Source organism: Elaeis guineensis, chromosome 2, assembly GCF_000442705.2.
Source record: "Elaeis guineensis isolate ETL-2024a chromosome 2, EG11, whole genome shotgun sequence".
Taxonomy (NCBI): Eukaryota; Viridiplantae; Streptophyta; class Magnoliopsida; order Arecales; family Arecaceae; genus Elaeis; species Elaeis guineensis.
Window position 1 is genome coordinate 61404398 of NC_025994.2, and position 26003 is coordinate 61430400.

The 26003-nt window shown below is 44.9% G+C and overlaps 1 protein-coding gene across 2 annotated transcripts; it reads left to right on the top strand.

The window, feature by feature from the left end:
- Positions 1 to 212: 212 nt before the first annotated feature.
- On the top strand, positions 213 to 12396 carry LOC105034473 (uncharacterized protein At2g39795, mitochondrial). Of its 2 annotated transcripts, none has more exons than XM_029261644.2 (3): positions 213 to 477; positions 601 to 902; positions 11817 to 12396. In XM_029261644.2, exons 1-3 carry the CDS (start codon positions 316 to 318, stop codon positions 11986 to 11988), a joined length of 636 nt encoding a protein of 211 aa, XP_029117477.1. In that variant the 5' UTR covers positions 213 to 315; the 3' UTR covers positions 11989 to 12396. The 2 variants fall into 2 exon arrangements, with proteins under 2 accessions (XP_029117477.1, XP_010907958.1); XM_010909656.4 differs by having other exon boundaries at positions 219 to 477; positions 565 to 902.
- The last annotated feature ends 13607 nt before the right edge of the window (positions 12397 to 26003 follow it).

The window sequence follows — 26003 nt, forward strand, 5'->3', positions numbered from 1 at the left end:
TCAGGACTTATCTTGTAGATTTTTCTTCTGAGAGGATGCGCCATCGCTTTGGCTTTTCTGATTGAGAGCTGAATTTCAGTGGCAACGATAACTTTAATTAAAATTAAAATTTTTATATTTTAAACTTTAACAGCAAGTTAGCACGTTCGTGGCACATGCTTATATTCCCTGGTACATGTAAATGGTGATTCCCTCTCTTGGCGTAGCACCATCCTTTTTAAACGCAAAACCCCAACATAAAGCCCTTCGCTTCCCGCACCGACCTAGACCCCTTTCCAAAGCCCAAAGGCGAGCTCCTGAATCCTCGTCGAGGACATGTGGCACCGGGCCTTCGTCGTCGGTGGCGGCGCCGCTCTCCCTTGGCGCTCCCTTGCCCGGCGATCTCTCTCCTCCGGCTCCTCCGGCGCCGTGGACTCCATCATCCTCCGCTCCCTCAAGGAACACTACCTCGAAGTCTCCAAAATGACCCCTCCTCCGGTACCCGCGCTTCTTCCCCTTCTTCTTCTCGGATTTCTTTACCGTCTTGGGTTTCCGTGATCTCCTCTTCTACCTTCTCTCTAATAGAAAGTGAATCCGCCATCGCCGTACACAATCGTGAAGGCGGCGCTGGACAAGGACGGACCGGTCCTTCGGAGATCCTACAAGGACGAGGAGATCACCATCTCCGTGATGCGGCTCGCCAACATCATGCCCGCCGGAGCCGAGGGCGACGACGGCGATGACTCCATCAACCAGCTGTTCCTTCACGTCGACGTGTCTAAGCCCGAGAGGGAGGACTCTCTCCACTTCCTCTGTGGGCTTTACCCGGATGCGGTCGGTATCCACTCTGTCTGTCTCCGGCCAAAGGTCGCGGCGTCCTCTGGCTCGGTCTCCTTGTCCAAGTACCAAGGGCGTGTTTTCCAGTAAGCCCCTTTTTCTGCCATCGAGCTTTCACTTTCTATGTTTTATTGGTTTTCATTTGTTATGATCGAAATGGCTAATACTGTCATGGCTGGATGAAAGTCTAATTGGGTCTTCTGTGAATCATGAGGATTGTGATTTTTATAAAAGCGTAAATGTCCATCGTTGTCGTACTGGTAAAATGTAACTATATGGTAAGCGCATTTTCTGAAAGAGAAAATTAGTATAAGATTGATTTTTGGCTATTAAGAAAGTATTTTTCGATGAGTAATTAAATGCTGGGATACCACTTTGATTAGCAACCAGAAGTTCTGGTTCGAGTTTTGGGTGGTGCATCCCATAGTATTTGGGCTTGAGTAAATTATAATGCGGGCGGGTCGTCCTCCCTCCCTCCCCTCCTCTCTCAAGGAAAAAGAATGGATTGCAATATAAAACAAGTAAACTTTTGGGATGGTTCCTGTAAATTGAGGATTTTTAGTAATTCCGTTTCAAAATCATACATGATTATATCAATGCCATTCTATTAGGAGAAGCATATGACACTTCATAACATAACCAAACATTGATGATCAGATTAAGGTATCTTAAAGAAGGAATCTCATGGGAATTAATTATACCGAGAAGATTCAAAATTAAAATTGCAATATTTGTCAGAATAACGTTGTTGGCTTTCATGCAAAATGCATGATAAAGCTGACTGTCAAGCATGATTGGTGGAAAGTTGGTTAACATAATTCAGAGATATTTTATCTATGTGATTGAAGTGTGACGTTCAATAAGATCTAGGATTATGAAAATGCATAAAACGATTTTATAAGTTTAAAAAAATGAGAAAATTAAAAGAAATCCTGATCTGCTCGCTTTTAGACTTTCTGTCTTATTATGTAATTATTTACTTCAACCTTCTGCTAGGTTAACTGGTTTTGCATATTTGTCTTCATATTTTGATGTGAACATCATTTTGGTTCGTTACTTCTCAGCCATAGAAGCCCTAATCATAATTTTCCTTGCTTTCTTTCACCTATAGAGCCCTAGGATATGCCTTTTAAGCCTTCCCAGGAAACTAAGATTGATTTCTTGCTGCCTTGTTCTCAGAACTTGGACAACAAGCAATAATGCTTCTTTTAAGCCTTCCCAGGAAACTAAGATTGATTTCCTGCTGCCTTTTTCTTAGAACTTGCACAACAAGCAATAAAGCTTCTTTAAACCTTAAGCTATCTAATTCCTAGGGTCCTCCCATGCAACAGAGGCTAGCCCTAGTAGTCCTCCATCAGTTTAGTGTCAAAGCCAAACATCTTGCTTCTCCTTTTTCCTCATTTTCCCCCTTCTCCTCTTTTTTCTTCTCCTTTTTTTAACCCCCTCTCTTTTTCCATCATGGTCTCCTAGTGTTGAATTAAATAATTGGCTTGAGACCCTCTCCCAAGACTACTATAAGGGCACCAAACAACAACTTGATCATCTTCAAGAGGATATAACCATAGTCAAATCTTTCCTTGGAAGAAATAAAACAAAATTTGGCATCATTGTCCCTCCACATTCAAAATCCTGCAGTCGAAAAACTTGTAGAAATGGGTTCTTCTTCTGTTCTGCAACCTTCATAGGTTGATGTTCTAACACCCCCTCCTGAAAACTCTGCTCATGTAAATGGAGATCCAAGAGTTGCTTTGGTGGATCACAGTTAAAACTTGAGGTGGCTGATTTTCGTGGTGGACACAATGTAATGGTCTTCTTGGATTGGGTTCACAGCTTAGAAAGCTATCTTAGATGGTATCAAATTGCTCAGGAATGCCAACTTCCATATGCTGATGCTAAGTTGAAAGAGAAGGCAAGAATGTAGTGGACCAAACAGTTGTATCATGCTACCACCCATACTAAGGATGACATGAAGGCATTCCTAACTCGGCACTTCATGCCTCTCAACTGCAAGCAATGGCTCCAGTCATAGTTCACACATTTCATGCAAGGTCATTTAATGATTGAGGAGTGTACTTCCAAGCTCTACAGCTTGGCAACTCGATCTATATTTCCATGGGTTGAGGATGTGATGATCTCCATGTATCACTGAGGTTTGAACCCCAAAATCTCCTTTGGTTTGGCTACATTAGACTTCATCCATAGGAAGATACTATGCAGATTGCTTATTAGATTCAACAAGAAATGAAAAAGAAACCAGTCTTCAAGTCTTCTTCTAGTTCATTCAAATCTGAACATTCAGCATCAGAGTTGAGCCAATCAAAGCACCAACTGCCTCTATAGCTTCAAGCAACAAGCTAGCATATGCTTCAAGTGCACAAAATGAATTAGGCAGAGGTTTCAAATCTTGGGCTGAATCTAATGCTTCGCTTGTGAAGAAATCGGCCTCTTTTCTTCACAATGCCCTAATCAATTGGTGACATTTGCTGATGAGGCCCATCTGATTGCTGATGCCAGTCCTAGCGAAAGCCAGAGAGATTCTCTATATTGAAGCTGAAAAAGTGGTGGAAAAAAGAGTGCTGATCGTGAGATGAAGAAGTATATCATTATGTTGTTCTCTGTGTTGGGATAGTGGACCCTAATCCATCCCTTTGACCCGTCTTATTTATGTGCTACGGTTGGTAGTTGTGGGTGGTCAAGGGGGGCAGTGCCCCCTTGCCCGAGGGGGGGGGCCTAGGGGGGGTGGAACCCCACCGAACAAATGATAAAAGGTACACGCTGTGGATGGCTATGATTCTCCTTCTCTGTCTCATTGAAATGGAGAGCAAACTCGGAAATATCCCTACCAGTTGTTAACCCTAATCCTTGGTATAAATAGATAATCATTGGACATTCAAATGTATGAGAGCATCATATCCAGAAGAGAGGAGAGAGCCAGCGGCTGTGCTGTGCAGAAAAGAGGGTGTGTGAGAGAGAATTTCTTCTCATCTCTTGTACTCCTGTAAGCTCCCTGATTATATATCGAAAATTCTCTATACGGCCATGGATGTAGGAGCAAGAGACTCCGAACCACGTAAATCCCTATATGTTCTTGTGTGTATGTGATTTGATGTTTTTTCATTTTTCCTTCCACTATTTTTCACATCTTGCTACGTGTAGGGCCGAGCCCTAGTTCCTAACACTGACAGTCTAACCTTTTATCACTACACACCAAGAAGATGATTATGAAGGTTGAAGGTGCAGCAATATTTTCCAAACAAATTTAAGGTGCAATGGATAGCTTTGCACTATGATGATTCATTTTGGGTGATGCACTAACTTTGTGTTTGAAGATGGTGTTGAAAAGCTAAAGTTGAAAATAGAGCCACACCCAAATCCTCTAAGGTCGCATGGGTGAATAACCCCAATCTCAAGGTCCATTAGAGGTGTATGGTCAGTTATTCGATTGGTGGGCTCATGGACATCGTGCAATTTGATGTGCTTCCAGTTAAAGTATGTCATATACTTCTCGGGCATCTATGGCTTTTTGAAAAGAAAGTATACATATTCGTTTCAGCATGGAGGCCTCACCATTACTTATGTAACTGCCAAAGACCGCCAATCAATGAAGTTGAAGAGATCCACTGGCACGTTCCTTCTGGAACATAAGCAAAGATGGCTCATTAGGTCCCTACCCCAAGTTGATGGATTTGAGTTCTCAAGGAGGGGGAATACAACATGTTGATCTTGAATTTGGAGTGACAATGATGCTAGAGTTCTTTTTATTACTTCAAAAGTAGTTGACTCCTGTCATGTTATATTAAAGATGAGCAATTTGTTGTTTAGTGCCATCTTAGTCTTGGGTGAGGATCTAAAGCGGACTGTTTAATTCAGCATTGGAGACCATGAAGGAAAAAGAGAATAGGTAAAAATAAAATTAAAAAAAAAAAAAATAGGAGGGGGAAAGGGAGGAAGAGGAAAAAGGTGAAGCAGGATATTTGGCTCTGAATTCTGACACTACACTGATGCAAGACCACTGATGGTTGGCCTGCATTACATGAGAGGACTCCAGCAATAGGATAGCTTAGCATTTAAAGAAATTTCCTGCATAAACAAAGGATTAAATAGGCCTATCCTAGGGTTATGTAAGTGAGAGAAAGCATGGAAAATCAATAATTAGGGCTTTTATATTTGAAAGTAATAGTCAAAAATGATGTTCAAATTAAAGTAAATTAAACAGATACAAAACTAGTTAACCTAGCAGCAGATTGAAGTAAAAATATGCAAATAACAACGATCTAGTATAGAAATAATCATATAAATAAAATAAAAATGTCTAACAGTATGCGGTTAAATCATAAACAGCAAATAAATCATTAACAACAGAGTAAGTTGAATCAGAGATGTTATTTATATGATCAGCAATGTTATATTCTTCAATCAAAGAAAGTTGAATAATCTGCCAATGGTTCAGATAAATAGATAATAACAACAACAAATAAGTCATAAACAAAGATATAGAGGAAAGAAATAGTAAGGATAAGAGAACCAAGGTTTTAAAGCCCATGAGGCTTGCACATCTTGGTTTCTCCATGGAATGGGATGCACCATGTTCTGCCCTATCTAGTGGCTATCTCGGTTGGGCATCTTGGTACTTTCTTGGGATGTCATTTTTTATACCTCTTAGTTTTTTAAGTTTTTATCAGATATTTTATTTTTTTAATATATTTAGTGTAAATTAGGATATTTAGTACTCTAAAATCAGAAGATGTATAAATATATTTATAGCTACTTTTTTTTACTCGACTAAAATTATCTAAGCTGTAATCACAAACTAGTTGGGGTTGGCTACATGAACTCTTTTCGATTTATGACCAATTGACCATAGTTTCATCTTGCACACATGTTATTTTCTTACTGCTCACATTTTGTACCATAAAGAATGGTTGTATGATTGTTCTATAATTTTTTTTCTTGAACTGGTAGGAATCCTACAATCATATAATATCCTAGTTGCATTCTTTTCTGACTTGATTAATCCTATGGATGACTTTCTCTCCAATCTCCTCTTCTAAATAATCAATCCTAATGATCAATATTAGGCACTTAATGATCCTCAATTTTCACTCCACTTTCATTTGTATTTCTAGTTTTACTAAACCTGCATTTCATGTATTCCATTTTGGTCCTAATTAACCTAAAATCGATGGACTCCAATGCGCTTATCCATAATTTCAACTTATAATTAACCCCAATTTTAGTTTCATCGATTAAGACTATATCATATGCAAATAGTATGTACTAAGAAATATTGTCTTGGATCTGTCTGGTAAACTCATCTATAACTAGCACAAAGTATAAGGACATAGAGTAGATCCTTGGAATAAACTTATTGTAATTGGGAACTTACTAGTATTACCATCAGTAATTCTTACACTTGTAACTACACATGTATGTCTTTAATCACATTAACATATCTAATAGAAACTTCTTTCTTTTCTAACACCCACCATAAAACTTCTCTAGGAACTTTATCACATTTTTGTCCTAAATAAAGATTATATGAAGATAGCGTCTCTTTTCTTTGTAGTTCTCTATTAACCTTTGAAGGAGAAACTTTCATAGTCGACCATCTTGGCATAGAACCAAATTGGTTCTTTGATACTTTTGTATCATATCCCAATATGTGTTCAATCATTTTATCCCAAAGTTTTATTGTGTGGTTCGTGAGTTCAATACCATGATGGTTAAGACATTTTTAAATATCACTTTTATTTTTATAAATCGGTGCTATAGTGCTTTTCCTCTTTTCATCAAGCATTTTCTTGGTCTTTAAAATCTTAAATCGTCAACCAACTTACTCCCATGTCTCTTAAACACTTTCAAACCTTAATAGGAATTCTATTAGGTCCACAGCTTTCCTAATTTTATGTTTTTAATAGTTTCCTTGACCTTGGATACTCTAATTCTATGTATATACTTAATATTTTTATCCTCAAAGGAACTAGTAAGGCATTCTAAATTGTCTACTTGATTTCCGTCGAATACCTAGCTAAAACAACTTTTCCATCTTTGTTTGATCTCATCCTCTTTAACCAATTATTTTGTTCTTTATCTTTGACACATTTTACTGGAGTCAAGACTTTAGGATTTCTTTCTCTTCGTCTTGCAATATGACACGTACTTTTCTCTCTATTTAATTTGTAATATAACTCTTTGTACACCTTGAATCTAATTTCTTGGACCACTTTCTTAACTTTCTTCTTAGTTACCTTATAGCTTCCATATGCTTTTCCATTTTGATATTTAGGTTGAGTCAATCGTACTCTTTTTAAGCTTTAGCCACCAATTGAACTTTCTCATTCCACCACCAAGCTTTGTTACTAGATAGTCTTCTTTTTTTTGATTTTTCTAACATCTTTATAAGCACTTTCTTAATATTGTTAGTTGCCTCTTTCCACACAGTATTGATTTCGCCATCTAGACCCTATTTTTTTTCCCTTCAACATTCTATCCTCAAAAAATATTTATTTATCCTCAAAAAATGTTTATTTCTTCTCTTGCAAATTATACCATATGCTCCCCCAGTTTCTATTTTCTTTAGTTCTCTTTCATTTCCTAATATACACATCCAAAACCGCTAATCTATGTTGGGTGGTTAAAGATTCACTTGGTATAACGTTACAATCTTTATAAACTCAATCAGTCTTTATAATAAGAAAGAAATCTGTTTGACTAGTATTATGCCCACTTTTAAAAGTTATCTTGTGAAATCTTTCTTTTTCAAGTGTCAGCTAATATTTGGTTATATGCCACCATAAGCTCCAAAAGTGACGTCTCCATTTCTATCTTCGAAACCATAACCTTCATGCACCATTTCAAAACCTACACTATATCTCCCATGCAACTATTTAGATCCTTTTATAAATATATCTTTTTTTCTCCAGGAATCTCTTGAATTAGTTCATCCATGTTCTTCCAGAAGCATTAGTTTGTAGCATTATCAATCATGCTTGAGGAGGATAAGCATTGAGGATATTAATATACTCCTCTCATAATACCAATTATATCAAGATGATTCCATCTCCTACACTCTTCATATTTACAATTTCGCCTTTTAAATTCTAATCTATAATAAGTTCTACTCCATTTTGATTCCTATCATTTCCTATATATCAAAGTTTAGGAAAGGACTGTGATGCAAAATTCTGTATTTCAAATAATTGGAAGAAGAAGGTTATTTTTCAAAAACTTTACTTATCTATTATTGATAATGTGAAAGCCTTAGAGACCAACCATGTGAGGCCAGCCCCTAAAACCATCTTGTTGTCCACATGGCACTACCATCTTTTTTCTACTTCTTTTTCTTGTTTCCTTCGGGTCTCACTCCTCAACATGCTGGCAAGTTCCTAGAGTGCCTTTCATCCTTATCCTTCCATATGTCGATCTTATCTTTAGATGGAAACATCATCAACTATAAAGTGATTTTTCCATGTTTTTATATGCATTGCATGTATAATGGCAACCCAAAGTACCCCACTTTTTTCATGGGGCTCTGCATGCTGGGGTTACTCTCTTCTCTGAACAGCTCCAAAAACTACCAACTTAAAATAAATACATTTTCCTTAATATCTGTTCTTATTCTTAGGAGAGAAACAAGAGAAGTTTCCCTCCCAAAATTCAATGTTTATTTATCAGATTATAGATGTTCGATAGCCATAACCATTGAGCCTTATCCAAACTATTTATCAGATTATAGACGTCATATAAAAACTCTCCTGATCAAATGGAAAATCGTAGCCATCTGTCTGTTATCACCTGCACTATATATGCCAAACTCTAGTAAAAGAGAGCCTACAAGTTTATATTTGTAAAACAGGACTTTGATGAGGCTATATAAGATGTGGTTTAGGGACTCCCTCTATGACTAGGAAACAGAAACACATGCACAAGGATCCTATTTGTTTAGTGACATTCAGAAACATTACCTCTTCTAGTTGTATAGTGGACCAGATCTGTGGTTTTTCCTCCCACTAGGCTCCACATTGTTTCTTCCTTTCCCAACCTAACTCAAAAAATCCATCCCTTGATACCACATCACCTTCTACAGAGCTAATGAATTTAAGCATCCTGCCTGCTGGAAAACCTGCCTAATCCAAAAAGATATTGCTATACTTTTCTCTCTTGTCCTTTATGACTCGGTGATTCTTCCCAAACCTCTGGCTCTTGCTGTCAGTAGAAAGGGACAATTTTTTTGGCTTCTTATTGCACTTGCTGTTCAAGCAACTGCATAGTTTCTTGAGCACCTTTGCTTCAAAGGTGGAGCAATGGGGAAGGGTTTTTAGTCCTCTGCTCTCAGAAGAATACAAGGATAATGGATTGCTGCTTCTTATCCTTTGACAATGGCTGATGTTCCGTCCAATCCTCCTCTCTCATCCTTAAATGCCAAGATAGTGGTGAGAGGCTTCAATTTCTTTATATGGCTAATTGAAAGAAGAAAGAGTTGAAAAATCTAGCTAACCTGCCAACCTGCCTGCTTAAGAAAGATGGGCTGCTTCCCCTGCTTTGTTCTTGATATAGTGCTTGTTCATTGGGACCAAGGGGAATGCGGGATTCATGGGTACTCGAAACTCTACCATTCTAGCATCCAGCCAACCTTTTTTTCTCTAATGGCTCTTTGGTAACTGATCCACTGCTTGAAGACATTAAGCTTTCTGCAGTCATGTTGGGGGTGTATTTGTTTGGCAATCCAATGGTGGAAATTTGAAGGCAGGGATTGGGGCATAAATACATAGCCATAGAGTATTTCAAGTACAATTATTCATGTGTTTCATTCATATTTCTGAAGCTGGTAGAACTTGCACATCACCTAGGTATGCTCAGGACTATTGATTGATCTTAATGGTTGACGGTTGGAGTAGTCAATGGCAATTTAGTGAAGATGAGTTGATAATCTAGGTGGGAGATGGCATTTACCGGGTTTAGGTCCAGGGAGGGAGTATGGAAAGTGAAAAAGAATTTAGTGAACTGTTTCTCTGTTTTGCATCTCTCCCTCATCTTCTCCTTGGGGCCAAATTGTGAGAGTTGGATGCTGTTTCCTATTTGAGTGGAACAACATAAATAACTTCTGATCATCTGATGTGGCATATTGACTCTAGTTTCGTAGGCAAAAGAAATGATATTTTCTTTTAAAAATAACTAGTTTGTTTGAAGAAAATCCCTTTTTAAAAAAAAAAATTCAAAACCTGTTGTGGGATCAGGAATGGACATGGGCCCATACCTTTATTTGTTTTAGGAGTGAGCAAGTGAACCTAGGTCTGATTATGTAGACACTTTCACACACACAGAGAGAGAGAGAGAGAGAGAGAGAGAGTTGGAGGGTGCATTAAATTTTAAATCTTTGATCAAAGATTTAATGGTTCAAAGTCGATGATGGACCATCAAAATTGAAGACGGAAACCATGGAAGATGACCATAAAAAGATGTATTGAAACTATATTTTTATTCTTGATTTTTTTCTTCATATTTTTTGGGATGGATTGCAGATAATCTCCTTATTAGAACAGATAATGGATGACATAAACTTCATTCCATGTATATACCTGGGCTTGTTTCCTGTTGTCTTAGGTATATTATTTGCACAGTTTTTTTTGTGGAGCAGTTGGATGAAATTTCTAGCTTGTTTGAATATCCAATATTTTTTCTATTTGTTCATGTAGTTAATTTGATGGTGAATCCTCTGTTTTAAATTGGAATAGTGAATTTCATTTGCATATATCTCTCTCATTTGTTTTCGGGAGTATCATGAATTGCTAAGTCTTTATTCCTTGTAAATGGTGATGCTTCTAGCTCCACTAGTTCCAGACCTAGTTTTATGTACAGTTCAACAAAGAACTTATAATTGCTGTCCCTGGAAATCAATAAACATTAAGGGCAGGCATTGCTGCATTATTTTGCCTGTTCAACGTGAACCTGCTGCTTTCGTGCATATATAAAACTGCAAAGCATATGGAGGAGGATTATCCATCAGCGATTAAGGTCTATCATCCTCCACATATTGTGCTATAGCCCTGTCAGTTCTCATGAAAATCCTCATTTGTCACGTAGCAACCATGGTCAACCTGCATTGTACTCTAGCATCTGTTCAAAAATAACAACCACAAGTGAAACGTAAATCAGAATGCACTGGCTCATGACTCATTAGATTTTTATCATGTCATCGTTATTTGGATCAAGTTGCTAGTCAATAAACTAATGCTTTTATTTTCCTCTTACTTTTCCTTTCTGTTGTCTTTTTTACTGTTAGGAAGAGCCTTACTATTTTGTTTGCCACCTCTTCATAACATTATCATGGAAGTTTAAATTATGAGAATAGAAATCTGCTTCTTCCAGCCTGTAATTAATGCATTCTTGTACTTCAAATTTGTTTGAATTGGGGGAGATAAGGCTGCATGCCTCCTTTACAAATGACCAAGTCTGATTTTGGGAGAGAAATTCTTGATGATACAAACTGTCATAAGGAGAAAAAGGAAACTACAATTGGAAATTGTTCAGTGACTCGTTACAACTTCCAAGAAGTTCACTTCTTATGACAATATAGCCTTTTTGTCATTTATGTAAAAAAAAAAGGAAAAAAAGAACATGTCAAGCATGATTCTTTTATTGATAAGTTTTGCTGCGGTACGTACACGCAGTTATGCACTTATTGCTTATTTTGATACTAAAATTGAAGATTAGCATCTTAGATCCCTTTAAGTGCTGCTGTCTTAGTAAGTTTCCTCAGAGATAGCTATGGTCTGCAGTTGTTTTACATTGGGAATTATTGGACGAGTACAAAACCATATGGTAAACCTGAAGTGCTTCGTCTTTTTCAACATGGAGTCACATTAGTTTTGGCTTGTTTATACAATCATTTTTTCTCAAAAAAAGAGAACTTTATCTCGAGGATGTTTTTTGGCATTTGATACAAACAAATGGTATTGGTTTGCATTTATGTTACATGATGCTGGTGGTTGAACTGGCAGGGAGCTGGAACAGAAGATGAGGGATGCATTCCATATCTACATAGAGGCACGTGGTGTGAATGAGAGCCTTTTTCCATTTCTCCAAGCATGGCTTTATGTCAAGGATCACCGAAACCTCATGCATTGGTTTAAGAGAGTCGGCACATTCATCAATGAGCACAAACCAGCTTGAGCTTCAATTTTTCCGTGTTCAGATCTTTGGGAGTCAGTGGTCGCTTGCTCTCACCATGCATTCCCATAAAGTCATCTACTGGCTCTAAGTTTCGAACATTCAAGTCCAATAGACTCACTAAGTTATGTCGTCTACGGGAAGAAAATGATGTTGGAAATGCTTACATGCAGCATGTTCAACAAATGAAAATGTAAAAGAAGTGTTTCTCATCTTTACAATTGTTTACCGGCGGGAACTGATTGATACTGGGGAATTTGGATTAGATGTATTTGAGAGATTGTCAGCAATTGTAGGTTATGAACAAAGGTTTGTACCTCTAGTAGGATGACAGTTTATTTTCTTTTCTTTTGTTTTTTTTTTTTGAAATTTGTTTTCATCATCGTCAAAAAATAAAGAAAGTTCTTAACATGCTGATATTCTTTACCATGGTCCAAGCCTTCCATACTCGGTATTTTATTTTTGTGCCCCACTCCATGGAAAAACCATTTCCTTGGTGGTATTTGTTTGCCATGGGGTGAGCTGTTGCAGTACTTGTAAACATTTCCTTTGACCCCTCTTTTCCCCTATTCCAAGATTCCGAGATGGAGGATTTCTTAGATGTTATCCTGAACTAATTTATGTTGCAGTAAAAGGTGGGAGAACATTAGTGTGTGATGCCATCTTACTTGAAGATCAGCCTACATTTTGGAGCTATGCGGACTTTGTTGCCAGGTGGGCCCGAAGCCTTCCAGGTTTATCCAAGTCTACAGACTGCTTGTTTAAGCCTTTTATTTATTTGGAGACAAACCATTCTGGTTTCATATTTTTTCAGGCACTAGTATGGCCTGGAAATCAAACTGCACCCAGCAAATCGATATCCTTAAGGCCTAAGTAGCCCAACGTGGGTGATGCTGCCCTTGGTTTACTCTCTCTCTTTTTTTTTTCTTTTTTTTTTTGGTACAAATGGGTGGTCACATTATTTTGACGTGAATATAGTCCAAAAAATCTGAATACAAAATATCTTTTGGAGTCCAGGGGTGATCATCGTTGTAATGCCAGATCCAATCTCTAATATGCTCGGTAAAAGGAGGCAACCCAACTTAAGTTACTCAACCCAAAAAATGGTTCATAACCCAGACCGACCTGAGACCAGCATGAAGTATTATATGACAAGGCAGCAAATCTTATCGTATCTGCATCTATATAGTGTAAGCCGAGTCAAAATCCCAATAAGGTGCAATCTGATGCGATCCAACCTAACCTAAACCAACTCAAATTGGGTCTTAAGTTTGAAAACTTTGTTGTCTTGTTGGCTCAGGCTAAGGTGTTCACGTTTATTGCAATGCGCATCATTTTCATGAGGTTGGTATTGGGTTTGTTTGGAACATCCAGGGACATTTCCTCAGCCGTTAGTCCCCTGATGAGTCAAAATCGATGTCCCCACCAAAGCACCAGTTTGATGAAAGTCAGAGCAAAATGTTGGGACCAGCAACACCATGAAACTTCTCCAGTCCTACCATCATCATGGCTCCATTCAAGTGGGGAGGTCAAAATGAGGGTATCATTTAGTCCATTATATCCGCCATCCATTTTAGAAGCTTGGTGCTGTCCTCACTAAAGAAGCTTTTGCCTTCCTCCCATGTTCTCTTGGCAGAGGAGTCAGCGTCCACATGACAGCAACATAAAGTGGTAGAAGGGAGGCCCAAGGAAAAGTAGTTCTGGCCTTTTCGCAGTGGAGGGGTCTCCTTTTAGTTTACCAGGGAAGGCGACAGCCTATTGGTTCTTCCTGTGCAATGCCTCCCTCCCTTGCTTCACCCATCTGATTCATTCTTCGAAAAACAGTTAGAATTATATGATGAAAATATTAAAGCTATGGGCATCAAGGATGCCAGCCATCTTTTTTTAGATACTATCATATATTATATGCAATAGTTTTTCAAGAGGTATCTCTCTTGCACACTAATATAAGAGATTTTATAAACAAGGAGCACTTTGATGTTTATGCAGAGAACAAGCATTAGCCACTAGGTGAATATTTTGATATCAAAGAGTGGCTTCTGCAACATGAGAAACAAAGCTTATAAGAATATCAATATGACATCCTGATTTTTTTGGCAATAATATGACATCCTGATTGATGAATATTTCCTTCATTAAGAGATTTTAGGTATAGCATGTTTAAAAGATAATTATCTTGCAGGGAACTAATTCTCAATATCATGATTACTCTTGTGGAATGTTCCTTCACTCTTCTGAAAAAGGCTTGCGCGACGTGTCTCTGTCCCAGTAGCTTTTATCTTTATTTGTGGTGTGTTAGAAAAAGTGGTTAAATTTATCTAATCCTCTTGTATGAGATAAGGTTACCTAGGTTAAGATGCTTTTTCATCCTTTGAGCAAATAATTTTACCCACATTTTTGTTTGTACTTGGCTAGTTAAACTAACAACTTCTTATTCATTATTTAAGCAACAATCAGAAACAACGTTTTAAAGATTCAATATAAGCTTTACATCAAAAGAAAAAGATTTAGTATAAGCTTGTTCATCATGCATGTGAGAGAGAGAGAGAGGAAGATCTTGGAAAGAAAAGAGAGAAGATAGGCAAAAATGAAAGAGGATAAGAGATTTTTGCCAAGAAAAAAAAAAAAAAAAAATGGAGAAGAGATGATAAATGAAAAATTGGTTGGTTGGGCTCGGTTAAGCTCTGCTCTTGAAGTTCTCTTTTTATTGCTCAACATCTCTTGCCCGTCCCACGCTATCATTCAAAGCCTGGTGGCCACAAGTCCCTTGCATAGAGATGGCTTTTCTTTGCAAATAGATCACTTGATATGTGCAACTTTACTTGATCTCCCACTTACCTATTAGAATGTTGAAGCAGTTGGCAACATCATATCAAGTTTCGGCATCCCACTGTGCACAAGTCGTGCTAGCACTCGTTAGGAAAACCTTTCATGTTTATTTCTTATGTGAGGATCTGGACACACCGCCGGAAGTGATACGAGTCATGGTGGGACTCTTTACCTACGGAGTTAAGCTTCAAATCAACGACTCCAGTCCTTACAACCCTGAAGAGGACCACAATTTCTCCGAAGATGGCATGGCGATCCTGACGGGATGCCGCCCTACCCATCTCATCTTCCCCCCCCCCCCCCCCCCCCCCCCCCCCCCCCCTACCCATCTCATCTATCACTTAAATCTCATCATCCTCTCACTGTTCCGTTGAAGTTCTCCTTACCAGATTCAAATTTAAAAACTCCCTGTTGGTGACCATGGCCACGTCACTTACTTTACACCGAAGCCAAACCTGCCCAAACACATTATCGGTTCGACAAATTTCATCCCAGTTTGCCACGTCTTCTCCGCTCTGAAAAGCAACAACCTCTGCTGCCTGCCATTCACTTCCTGCACCCTATCATCTCCCGCTACAGCAAAGAAAGCTAGAGCACTTGGCCTTAACGTAGAATCTCTTTCAGAAGATGACATCCTCTTCATCAACTCCTCGATGGTTGGTGATCTCACAAAGCTTGTGCAATGTGTGGTGTCAACCTCAATGCCGATTACACCTTCGACCCTATCAACGGGATCAAAGCTCTTGAACGGGAATGCTGTAGCAAATTAGTCGCTCGGTTGCTGCCTACCGTAGTTTGATTAGGACGATAATTTTACCTCCATTTTGGGAAGAGCTGCGTCTCATTTTGTTTATCCTTGTTGGGATATACCGACCGGTCTCTCTCACGCCGACTCATCGTCGGGCCCATCTGACCGGCACCCGACTCTACCGACCGCACCGACCGATGACTGCCGACACCGTCCGACCGAATATATGTCGGTCGGACAGACCCTCTCCGTTCCGACTGGCCGAACTGCGGAGCCCGATATCCGACTCCCGCAACTTGCCCGACTGACCGCCGGAGGATCCCTAGGTCTTCACTCGACATCCTACGGACAAATACCGACGTATGGTCGTCGGCTCCTCCAAACACCGTACGGCTGCTGAGGACCGCCGTCCTGATAAAGCATGCGGCGCAGCCACCCTGGGACATTGTCCCACCTAAGACATGGGTCAACCCTGATGATTTGACAGCCCCACGACGACTCTGACAGCCTCCGACGATTTGACAACTCTCCCATTGTCTGCGCCATTAATGACGGCGCCATGCCGTGCTCTACTATAAAACGAATAAGGCAACAGTGCTGGAGGAGGTTCCTTCGAAATCCTTGGGCTTACTTTACCCCCTCTCTCTCTCGCTGAGCTCCTTGATTCTTTTCTACTGTTGCCTAGTCTCCTCTCTGACTTGACCGTCGGAGGGTCCCCACCGGAGTCACCTCCGGTCAGTGCGGACTTCTTTTGCAGATGCTCGTTCCCGGCGACCAGACGAGAGGGGATTGGCCGCAACAGGTTTGGCACGCTAGGTAGGGGGACGACAGGGATCACGACCCCCACAGAATTCGAAACATCCTTTCGAGATGACAAGAACAGGGTTCAGCGATCGAGGGCCACCGGATCGGCGAGGCACTCTTCCCGCTGGGAAGAGTCCTCTCCTCCACCCTCTATGGCGGAACCTAGCTCTCCGCACCCTGTGGTGATCACGGAGGTGCAGATCGCGGTGATCGTGCGGCAGATGACCGTGCTGACGGACGCGGTCAAGAGCCTTCAACAACAACCAACTCGGTTGCCGCACTCGCCGATGGGGCAACCGGCGGTGCACCCGATGCCCTTCAGGAGTAGCCACCGACGCCTGCGTCGGTCTCCATCCCCTCCCCAGGAGCAGCCATCACGGCACTCCCATCGAGGGGGGAAGGCGGACACAGCATGATGCCCACCGGTCTCGACGACCGTCTCCTTCCCAGCTGGAACGAGCAAGGAAGAAGAAGCGGCCACGGACACCATCCGCCTCCCTCTCAGATTCATCGGGAGACTCCACCCTCGGGGTCTCTCAGCACCGACGTGCCGACGACTACGAACGCAGGTTCGAGAAAATCGACCGTCGGCTTGCCCAGCTGTAGGTGGACGGACAGAAGTCCTCGAACGATGTCGATTCCAGACCGCCCAACCTCTCTTCTGACTCATCCTCGACGAGCCGATCCCTAGTCGGTTCAAGATGCCGTATGTGGAGCCCTACGATGGCTCCACCAACCCAGTTGACCATCTGGAGAGCTATAAGGCTCTCATGACGATCCAGGGGGCGACCGATGCCCTTTTCTGCATCGGCTTTCCCGCCACACTTTGCAAGGCCGCCGGGCCTGGTACTCCGGCCTCCGCTCAGGAAGCATGCACTCCTTTGGACAACTCGAACATGCTTTCGTGGCCCACTTCAGCACTAGCCAGAAGGCCCCACGGACCTCCGACAGCCTTTTTTTCCCTCAAGCAGGGAGAAAACGAGACGCTCCGACACTTCGTGACCGATTCAACGCGGCCACACTCGAGGTTCGGGACCTCAACGAAGACATGGCTATCTCAGCCATGAAGAGGGGGCTAAGGGGGTCCCGATTCACATACTCCTTGGATATGACCCTCCCCTGGACATACGCCGAACTGCTGGAGCACGCGTACAAATACATCCGCGCAGATGAGGGAGCTTCCGACCGACGTCTGACTGAGGCCAAGGGCCCGAAGGAGAAGCGAAGGAAAGGTCGGGCTCCTACCGAGCCTAGCCGGCCCCCGACCAATAGACATGTCACACCCGAACGACGGAGCCCGAGATCACCTCGACGGCGGAGTCCGAGGCCGACGCATCCCAGGTATGACTCCTATACCCCTCTCTCTGCTCCTCGTGCGCAGATTTTGATGGAGATCGAAGGGGAAGAATATCTGCGATGGCCTCCGCCTTTGAAGGCAAAGGGCCTCGATTGGCGAAAGTACTGTCGATTTCATCGGAGCCACGGCCACAACACGGAGCAGTGCATCCAGCTCAAAGATGAGATTGAGGCCCTCATACGACGAGGGTACCTCGATAAATTTTGATGGAGCCCGCCGACTCGACCCGTCCCCGACCGACGACCCCAACCGACTGGGGGAGCGACGAACAACCAACCAACGCCGGGGTCATCAACATGATCTCCAAACGAGCTGATCGGAGGATGACTGCTACAGGGGAGTCGACGAAAAAGCTGCTCAGGATAATGTAATTGCCTTTACGGATGAAGATGCTCGGAAATCCAAACTCCCCACGATGATGCTGTTGTTGTCTCGGCAACAATAGCTAATTATGATGTAAAAAAATTCTCGTCGATAATGGAAGTTGACCAATATTTTTTCTACTCGACTTTCTCCCGAATGCGACTATCGACTGATTGGCTCAAGAAAGTATCTACGCCCCTGATAGGTTTCGCTGGAGATGCCGTCGCAGTGGAAGGAGAAATTACCCTCCCTGTGACGGCTGGAACCGAACCACAACAAAGCACCGCCCATTTAACTTTCACGGTCGTCCAAGTGTCTTCGGCTTACAACGCCATACTTGGAAGACCCAACTAAACGCCTTCAGAGCGATAGTCTCGACGTATCATCTGCTGGTCCAATTTCCGACTAAAAATGGAGTTGGAAAAATACGCAGGGACCAACAACTCGCCCAGCGATGCTTCCAAATCTCGACTCAGAGCGACGCGTGGGAGGATTCTCTGCCGATCGACAAGCTGGATCAACGAGAAGAGCAGGAACAGGGTGAACCGGCCGAGCAGCTAGTTTCATCCCGATAACAGAAAATCCCGAACGGGTGGTCAGGGTCGGATCGCAATTATCCGACCCAGGGCGACGACAGCTCATAGAGCTGTTGAAAGCCAATGCCGACGTATTCGCTTGGTCGGCAGTGGATATGTCCGGCATCCCCCTGAAAATGATGACCCACCGACTCAACATCAACCCTGACATGCAGTCGGTGAGGCAGAAGAAGCGATCTTTTGCTCCCGAAAGGCAGAAGGCCATCGATGAAGAAGTGGACAAGCTACTCGAGGCGGGCTTCATCAAAGAGACCACGTATCCCGATTGGCTCGCCAATGTCGTCATGGTGAAGAAAGCCAATGGAAGTGAAGGATCTGCATCGACTACACCGACTTGAATTGGGCCTGCCCGAAGGACAGCTTCCCACTTTCGAAGATCGATCAGTTGGTGGATGCATGTCCGGCTATCGACTGCTCAGCTTCATGGACGCCTTCGCCGGATACAATCAGATCCAGATGGCGCCCGAGGACGAGGAGCATACGGCTTTCGTAACTGCCAAGGGCCTTTACTGTTACAGAGTAATGCCCTTCGGTCTGAAGAACGCCGGGGCTACCTACCAGCGACTCATCAATAAGGTCTTCAAAGACCAAATTGGGTGCAACATGGAGGTATACGTGGATGACATACTGGTGAAGAGTGCGCAAACCTCAGACCACGTGCAAGATCTCGAAGAAACCTTCCGCACTCTACGACGACATCGGATGAAGCTGAACCCAACTAAGTGCACCTTCGGAGTGACCTCGGGAAGTTCCTTAGGTTCCTCATTTCGCAACGAGGAATCGAGGCCAACCCCGAGAAGATCAAAGCAATCATCGACATGCAGCATCCGGACACCAAAAAGAAGGTGCAGCAACTCAACGAAAGAATCATCGCGCTCAGCCGATTCATTTCTCGATCGGTCGAGAGATGCCTCCCATTCTTCAAAACCTGAGACAGACAAAGCACTTCTCTTGGCCGGATGAGTGCCGACAGGCCTTCGAGGAACTGAAGAAGTATTTGATTTCTCCGCCCCTGCTTGTGAGGTGGAGGTTGGGGTAATGCTGTATCTTTACTTGGCTACCTCCCTAGAGGCAGTTAGCTCGGTGCTCGTCCGAGAGAATGAGAGCCGAGTTCACCAACCAATATATTACATCAGCAAAGTGCTCCACGAAGCCGAAACTCGATACTCAAAAGCAGAGAAAATGATATTTGCCCTGGTCATTTCAGCACAGCGACTCCGTCCGTACTTCCAGGCGCACGCTATCGTTGTTCTCACCAACCAACCCCTGAGAGCGATCCTGCACCACCCTGACACATCAGGACGACTGACGAAATGGACAATGAAGCTGACTGAGTTCGACATTCAGTACCGGCCACGACCGGCCTTGAACGCCCAGGTCCTGGCCGACTTTATCGCAGAGTGCCCGACGACCGACCAGGGATCGAAAGGCGAGAGCCCTGGAGAAGTTGCAATCTCCGAACCTGACCCCAGGTCTACTTGGGTGCTGCACATCGACGGAGCTTCCAATGCTCGAGGGAGCGGGGCTGGGTTCCTGCTAACCAACTCGGAGGGAGTGGTCACCAAGTACGCCCTTCGATTCAATTTTAAAGCCTCCAACAATCAAGCTGAATATGAGGTGCTCCTCGCTGGCTTGAGGATGGCGAAGGAGCTTAAGATCAATAGCCTCAGAGTCTTCTCTGACTCCCAGCTGATCGTAGGGCAAGTTAAAGGTGACTTTGAGGCACAAGACCCGACCATGGCCAGATATCACCAGAAAGTAAGAGATCTCGTAGCGCCCTTCAAGTACTTCGAAATCTCCCACATTCCCAGGACGGAGAACGCTTGGGCCGATGCACTCTCCAGGCTTGCGACATCGGCCTACGATGCCCTGGGTCGGACATTTGTGGAGAGCCTCGAGCAGCCGAGCATCGACAGGGCCGAAGAGGTGCTACAACTGACGACCAAACTAAGCTGGATGGATCCGATCATACGATATTTGACTGACGGAACCAACCCTGAAGACCTCGCAGAAGCCAAACGACTCCGGTGGGCGGCTTCCCAATATGTGATGGTGGATGGCCGACTCTACAAAAGGTCATTCTCCCTTCCCCTGCTCAGGTATTTAGGACCAACTGACGTGGACTACGCGTTCAGAGAAGTACACGAAGGGATCTGCGAAAATCACTTGGGGGGCAAATCCTTGGCCTACAAAGTCCTACGGCAGGGTTACTACTGGCCTACTATGAGGAAGGATGCGGCTGAGTTGGTTCGGAGGTGTGAGCCATGCCAGAGGTATGCCAACATACGACACCGACCAGCCAGCCAAATCACTCCTATCGTCGCCTCGTGACCCTTCGCCCAGTGAAGAATTGACATACTCAAACCTTTCCCTCCGATGTCCGACCAATGAAGTTCGTAGTCATCACGATCGACTACTTCACTAAGTGGGTGGAAGCTGAACCTCTGGTGCAAATCACCGAGCAGAAGATGAAAGATTTCGTCCAGAAGTCCATCATCTTCAGGTTCGGATTGCCGCACACCATTATCACCGACAATGGACGACAATTCGACAACCAGAACTTCAGAGATTTCTGTGCGAGATTTCATATCGCACACAGGCTGACCTAAGTCGGGCATCCACAGTCCAACGGTGAAGTGAAAGTAACCAACCGAACTATTCTACATGGACTGAAGACCAGACTAAATGAAGTCAGGGGTCTCTGGGTTGAGGAACTGCCCTCTGTCCTGTGGCGTACCGAACGACGCCCCGTGTCCCAACCAGAGAATCTCCCTTCAACTTGGCCTATGGAATGGAAGCAATGATCCCGCTGGAGATTGGGCTACCATCGACCAGAGTCGAGCAGTATCGTGAGCCGGGCAACTCCGAGTGCCGGAGAGCCGACTTGGACCTTTTGCCCGAACTCCGATGCGAGGCACAGCTCCGTATGGTTTCCTACCGACAAAAGGTGGCCCGGTACTACAATGCTAGAGTTAAGCCGAAGCTTTTCTGACCCGGAGACCTGGTCTTAAGGAAGACAGAAGTCTCGAAGCCCCTGGACCAAGGGAAGTTATCTCCGAACTGAGAAGGACCCTACAAGATAGCCGACACCTACCGACTAGAGACCCTAGAAGGAACGACCATCCCCCGGACTTGGAATGCCGACAATCTGAGGTTGTACTATCAGTGAACTTTGTATCCCCTCGTCCGGAATACAAATTCAGTTTCAAAACTTTGGAGTCTGAAATCTCGACTCTTCGACTGTCGGTCGGCGCTCGATAGAAGTACGAGCCCCGATGCCCCGACTTGAGCCCAACGTTCAGTTGGAAATCAACGGCCCGATCGCCAACGACACATCGGATGCTTACGAGGATCGATATATCCACAACGATGGGAGTCACACTCCTTCTACAGTCAAATTCTCGGGCAAAATGATCGGCTAACTTGCCGACTTGGCCCCGACCGAGAAAGGCAAAGTCCAACGCGACCAATGTCGCGTTCACGACTTACCGATCAGGTCACGATCGGTCGAAGGATATTCGACTTACCACCGTTTATCACACGCCACAACGTATGTACCCGACCAAGGTCTGGGTAATGAAACTTGACTTGTCATCATTTTCCCGACTGAATGCATTGAACGCCATCTGGCTGAACACATCGGACGCCATCCGACTGAACGCATCAGACAACATTCGACTATCGGATCCTACGGAATGATCGGGTCATCAAGCTATGTCCGAAGATCGGTCGACCTTCGACTCGACGAATGCACCCGACTCACGTCTGGGCGACGGGCGTTCGACTTAAGCTCTCTACTATCGGGTCATACGACAGTCGGGAGGCTGATCTAAAGTCGGAGTTTGCTTTGCCTTTGCCATGGCGCGTGCTACCGATTATTCCGGATCGTTACCTAGGATCCTACCGAACGTCTAATTAGTACGTTGGGCTTACGACTTATGCATTCGAAAGCATTTCGGCAAGTCACACAAGACACATCCCAGGATACATAGAGACAGAGAAAAAGTTGAAGTTAAAAAGATTTTGATTTCATTGAGGCTCGAGCTAAGTTTACAACATTAGGTCGAAGCCCGATTACAAGTATACCAAACAAAAGTAAAAACAAAAGACCGACTAATCACCGGAGTCGGCTTCTTCCACCGGGAGAAGACGAGGGCGATCGGCGCATCCGCTCGGTCGGGGTGGCTTCAGGGGTCGGAGCCGCTTCAGGGGTCGAGCTGCCTGGCCTTCGGCAGCCTGGTCTGCGTCGGCCTCCACCACGGTGGTGCGATCTCCCGACGGTGGGTCGGCCATCTCTCCCTCGGCTTGGGCCTCCACGCTAGCGGGATGGTGCTACCGAGGTTGAGCTCCGGATACAGGCTCCGGACGGCTTCCCGAGCATCCTCATACCCCACACGGTACGAGAGGAAGCCGCTCTATAGAAGTTCTTCCCGGTATTCTTCAGAGTCGCGGAAGTCCTCCACAGCCCGACCCATGGCTTCTTTCGCCGACTCAGCCTCCGCCCTTGCTATGTCTGCGTCGGTCTGAGGGAGGACATGTTCTCTTCAGTCTTGGCGAGGTTCCCTAAGCTTATTCGAAGCTGCTCGCATTCGGCCTTGAGTTCCTTGGCGAAGTCGTCCCGCTCGCGATGCAGCCGGTGAACGGTGTGGGACTTCTGCTTGGCGTCATCTCGGCCGACTGCAGCTCGTCCCGAAGTGGCCAGAGTGCCGGTGAGTCGGGAGACCTCCTCAGAGAGGCGGAGATCTCCCCTCAAGCCGGGCCTCCCGGTCGACCGACCGCTGCAGCTGGTCGACCAACACTGCCTTGTCGGCCTCGGCGGCCATGGCCTTGTCTTTCCAGGCTGCCCGAGATCGCCGAATCTCCGATATCCGGCCTTCAGCTCGGATATATTATAAATCAGCTACAAACAACAAAGCCGACCGTCAGAAGATCGAACTTATGAAAAACGACAACAAAAAGAAAAGAAAAGAGACTTACCTGGATCATAGTCGGGTAGAAAGAGGACAGCATGTCAGACACCCGCTGATTCTTCATGACCTCGATATCAGCCGGGAGTATGACTGCCTGGCATAGCCTCCTGGCCAAGTCATGGTTGGCCAGGGCCGACGCTTCTTCGGGAAGCGGGGAGTCGGTCGATGCTCCACGGTCGGCCGACCTCCTGTCGTCGCCAGGTGCCATCGGGGCCTTCCCTCGTGCGAAAACCCAAGCCCTGACGTCAGAAAGGGAGGGCATGCTCGACCCCAACTGGGTCCCTCCCGAAGGCGCGGCAGCCGCCGACGCAGGTTGTTCGGGCTCGCACGCCTCTGCCCGAACCTCTTCTGCCGGCTGAGCGGCCGGCACATCCTCGATCGATTCCTCGGCCGCCCGTCCCTCGGGCGAGGCTGCTCCCTCGACCGATGGTTCCTCGGACGGGACTTCTGCAGGCATTGTCGGCACTGACAGTGCGATGACCGGCTCTCGGTCCGACGCCCGTTCGAAAACAGACTCCATTCCAGCCACCGGTGCAACTTGGGGCCTCTTGGGAGGCCGCGATGGTTCGGCTCTGTGCGCGAGCCTCTTCCGCGCCGCATGCTGTCGAACATCGGCTGTCGTTAACCTCATCCGCGGTGGCATATCTGCAACGGAAACAGAGGATCAGCATAAAAAAAAATAAAAATAAAAAAATAAAAAAACAAAACACACACCTAGGCAAGGAACCGAGCTGAGACCGGCGTCATACAGGGCCTGCTCGGTGATGAGCTCCTTCTGCTTCGGCATCGAGATGTCCTTCAGACGGTGAAAGTCTTCCTGGTCCCCGGCCTCCACCCGACTGTTCTCGTTTGGTTGGGTTCGGGGGTCCCTCCAGCGGGTAGGAAACCCCAAGGAACGGAAGAAGAGACGAAGAAGAACTGGTTCTTCCATCCATGAATTGACGATGGAAGACCAGTGATAAAGGAGAGACCCTTCCGAGGGTTAAAATACCACCACCCTCGGGCTTTAGGATGGGGTCGGAGAACAAAGAAAGCTCGGAAGAGCGAAAGGCGAGGATTGATCAGCAAAAGCCGACACAATAGGGCAAAGCTGACTACCAGTCGGACCAAGTTCGGCGCAAGTTGCACCGGACACAGCCCGTAGTAATCCAGCATGTTCCGGACAAACTCCGGAACTGAAAAATGAAGACCAGCCTGGAGGTCCTCGATGTAGAAGGCCACCTGGCCCGCAAGCGGGTTATTAACCCGACCATCGGCTCCGGGGGCGAACAGCTGAAACTGCTTCGGGATGCAGTACTGCTCCCGGAGCCGATCAACGTTCGGCCCCGAAAGTGAAAAGACCTCCACCTCCGGGGTCGATCGAGAATCGTTAGTTGGGTTCCCCGACCGACTTCCTCATGGAGATGTTCTAGCCATTACGCTGGAACAGAAGTCAAAGAATGAGAGGAAGAAGAAAGAGAACTACGAGGAAGTGAGGAAGAAGACAAAGGACAACAATGAAGGCTCCCAGAGAAAAAGACTTTCTAAGGGAAGAAACGAGGACGATTACCTGAGGCAAGGGACCACACGGCCAGGATCTCGACAGCAAGTTTGGAAAGTAAAATTTTGGATGCAGGCGACCTTGTATATATAGTGCCCTTCGACGGCCGTAATGAGAGCACGCCCAACAAGGGTCTCCCAGATCTTGACACGTGGCAGCATCTGAGCCTTCCTTCAGCCCGACGGTTCGACGCCCCGACCCCAGATCAGGCCATGTCACCTTCACCTTCATGGCCTGATCTGGGGTCGGGGCGTCGAACCGTCGGGCTGAAGGAAGGCTCAGATGCTGCCACGTGTCAAGATCTGGGAGACCCTTGTTGGGCGTGCTCTCATTACGGCCGTCGAAGGGCACTATATATACAAGGTCGCCTGCATCCAAAATTTTACTTTCCGAACTTGCTGTCGAGATCCTGGCCGTGTGGTCCCTTGCCTCAGGTAATCGTCCCTGTTTCTTCCCTTAGAAAGTCTTTTTCTCTGGGAGCCTTCATTGTTGTCCTTTGTCTTCTTCCTCACTTCCTCACTTCCTTTGTCGAATCGTCGGGCTGAAGGAAGGCTCAGATGCTGCCACGTGTCAAAATCTAGGAGACCCTTGTTGGACGTGCTCTCATTACGGCCGTCGAAGGGCACTATATATACAAGGTCGCCTGCATCCAAAATTTTACTTTCCAAACTTGCTGTCGAGATCCTGGCCGTGTGGTCCCTTGCCTCAGGTAATCGTCCCCGTTTCTTCCCTTAGAAAGTCTTTTTCTCTGGGAGCCTTCATTGTTGTCCTTTGTCTTCTTCCTCACTTCCTCACTCCCTTAGAAAGTCTT

What these genes read in the sequence shown, in the direction of transcription:
- LOC105034473 (XM_010909656.4), top strand. Translation starts at nt 316, where the DNA reads ATGTGGCACCGGGCCTTCGTCGTCGGTGGCGGCGCCGCTCTCCCTTGG. An exon ending in CCAAAATGACCCCTCCTCCG is followed by an intron (nt 478 to 564) that starts GTACCCGCGCTT and finishes TCTCTCTAATAG; the next exon opens with AAAGTGAATCCGCCATCGCC. An exon ending in TACCAAGGGCGTGTTTTCCA is followed by an intron (nt 903 to 11,816) that starts GTAAGCCCCTTT and finishes TTGAACTGGCAG; the next exon opens with GGAGCTGGAACAGAAGATGA.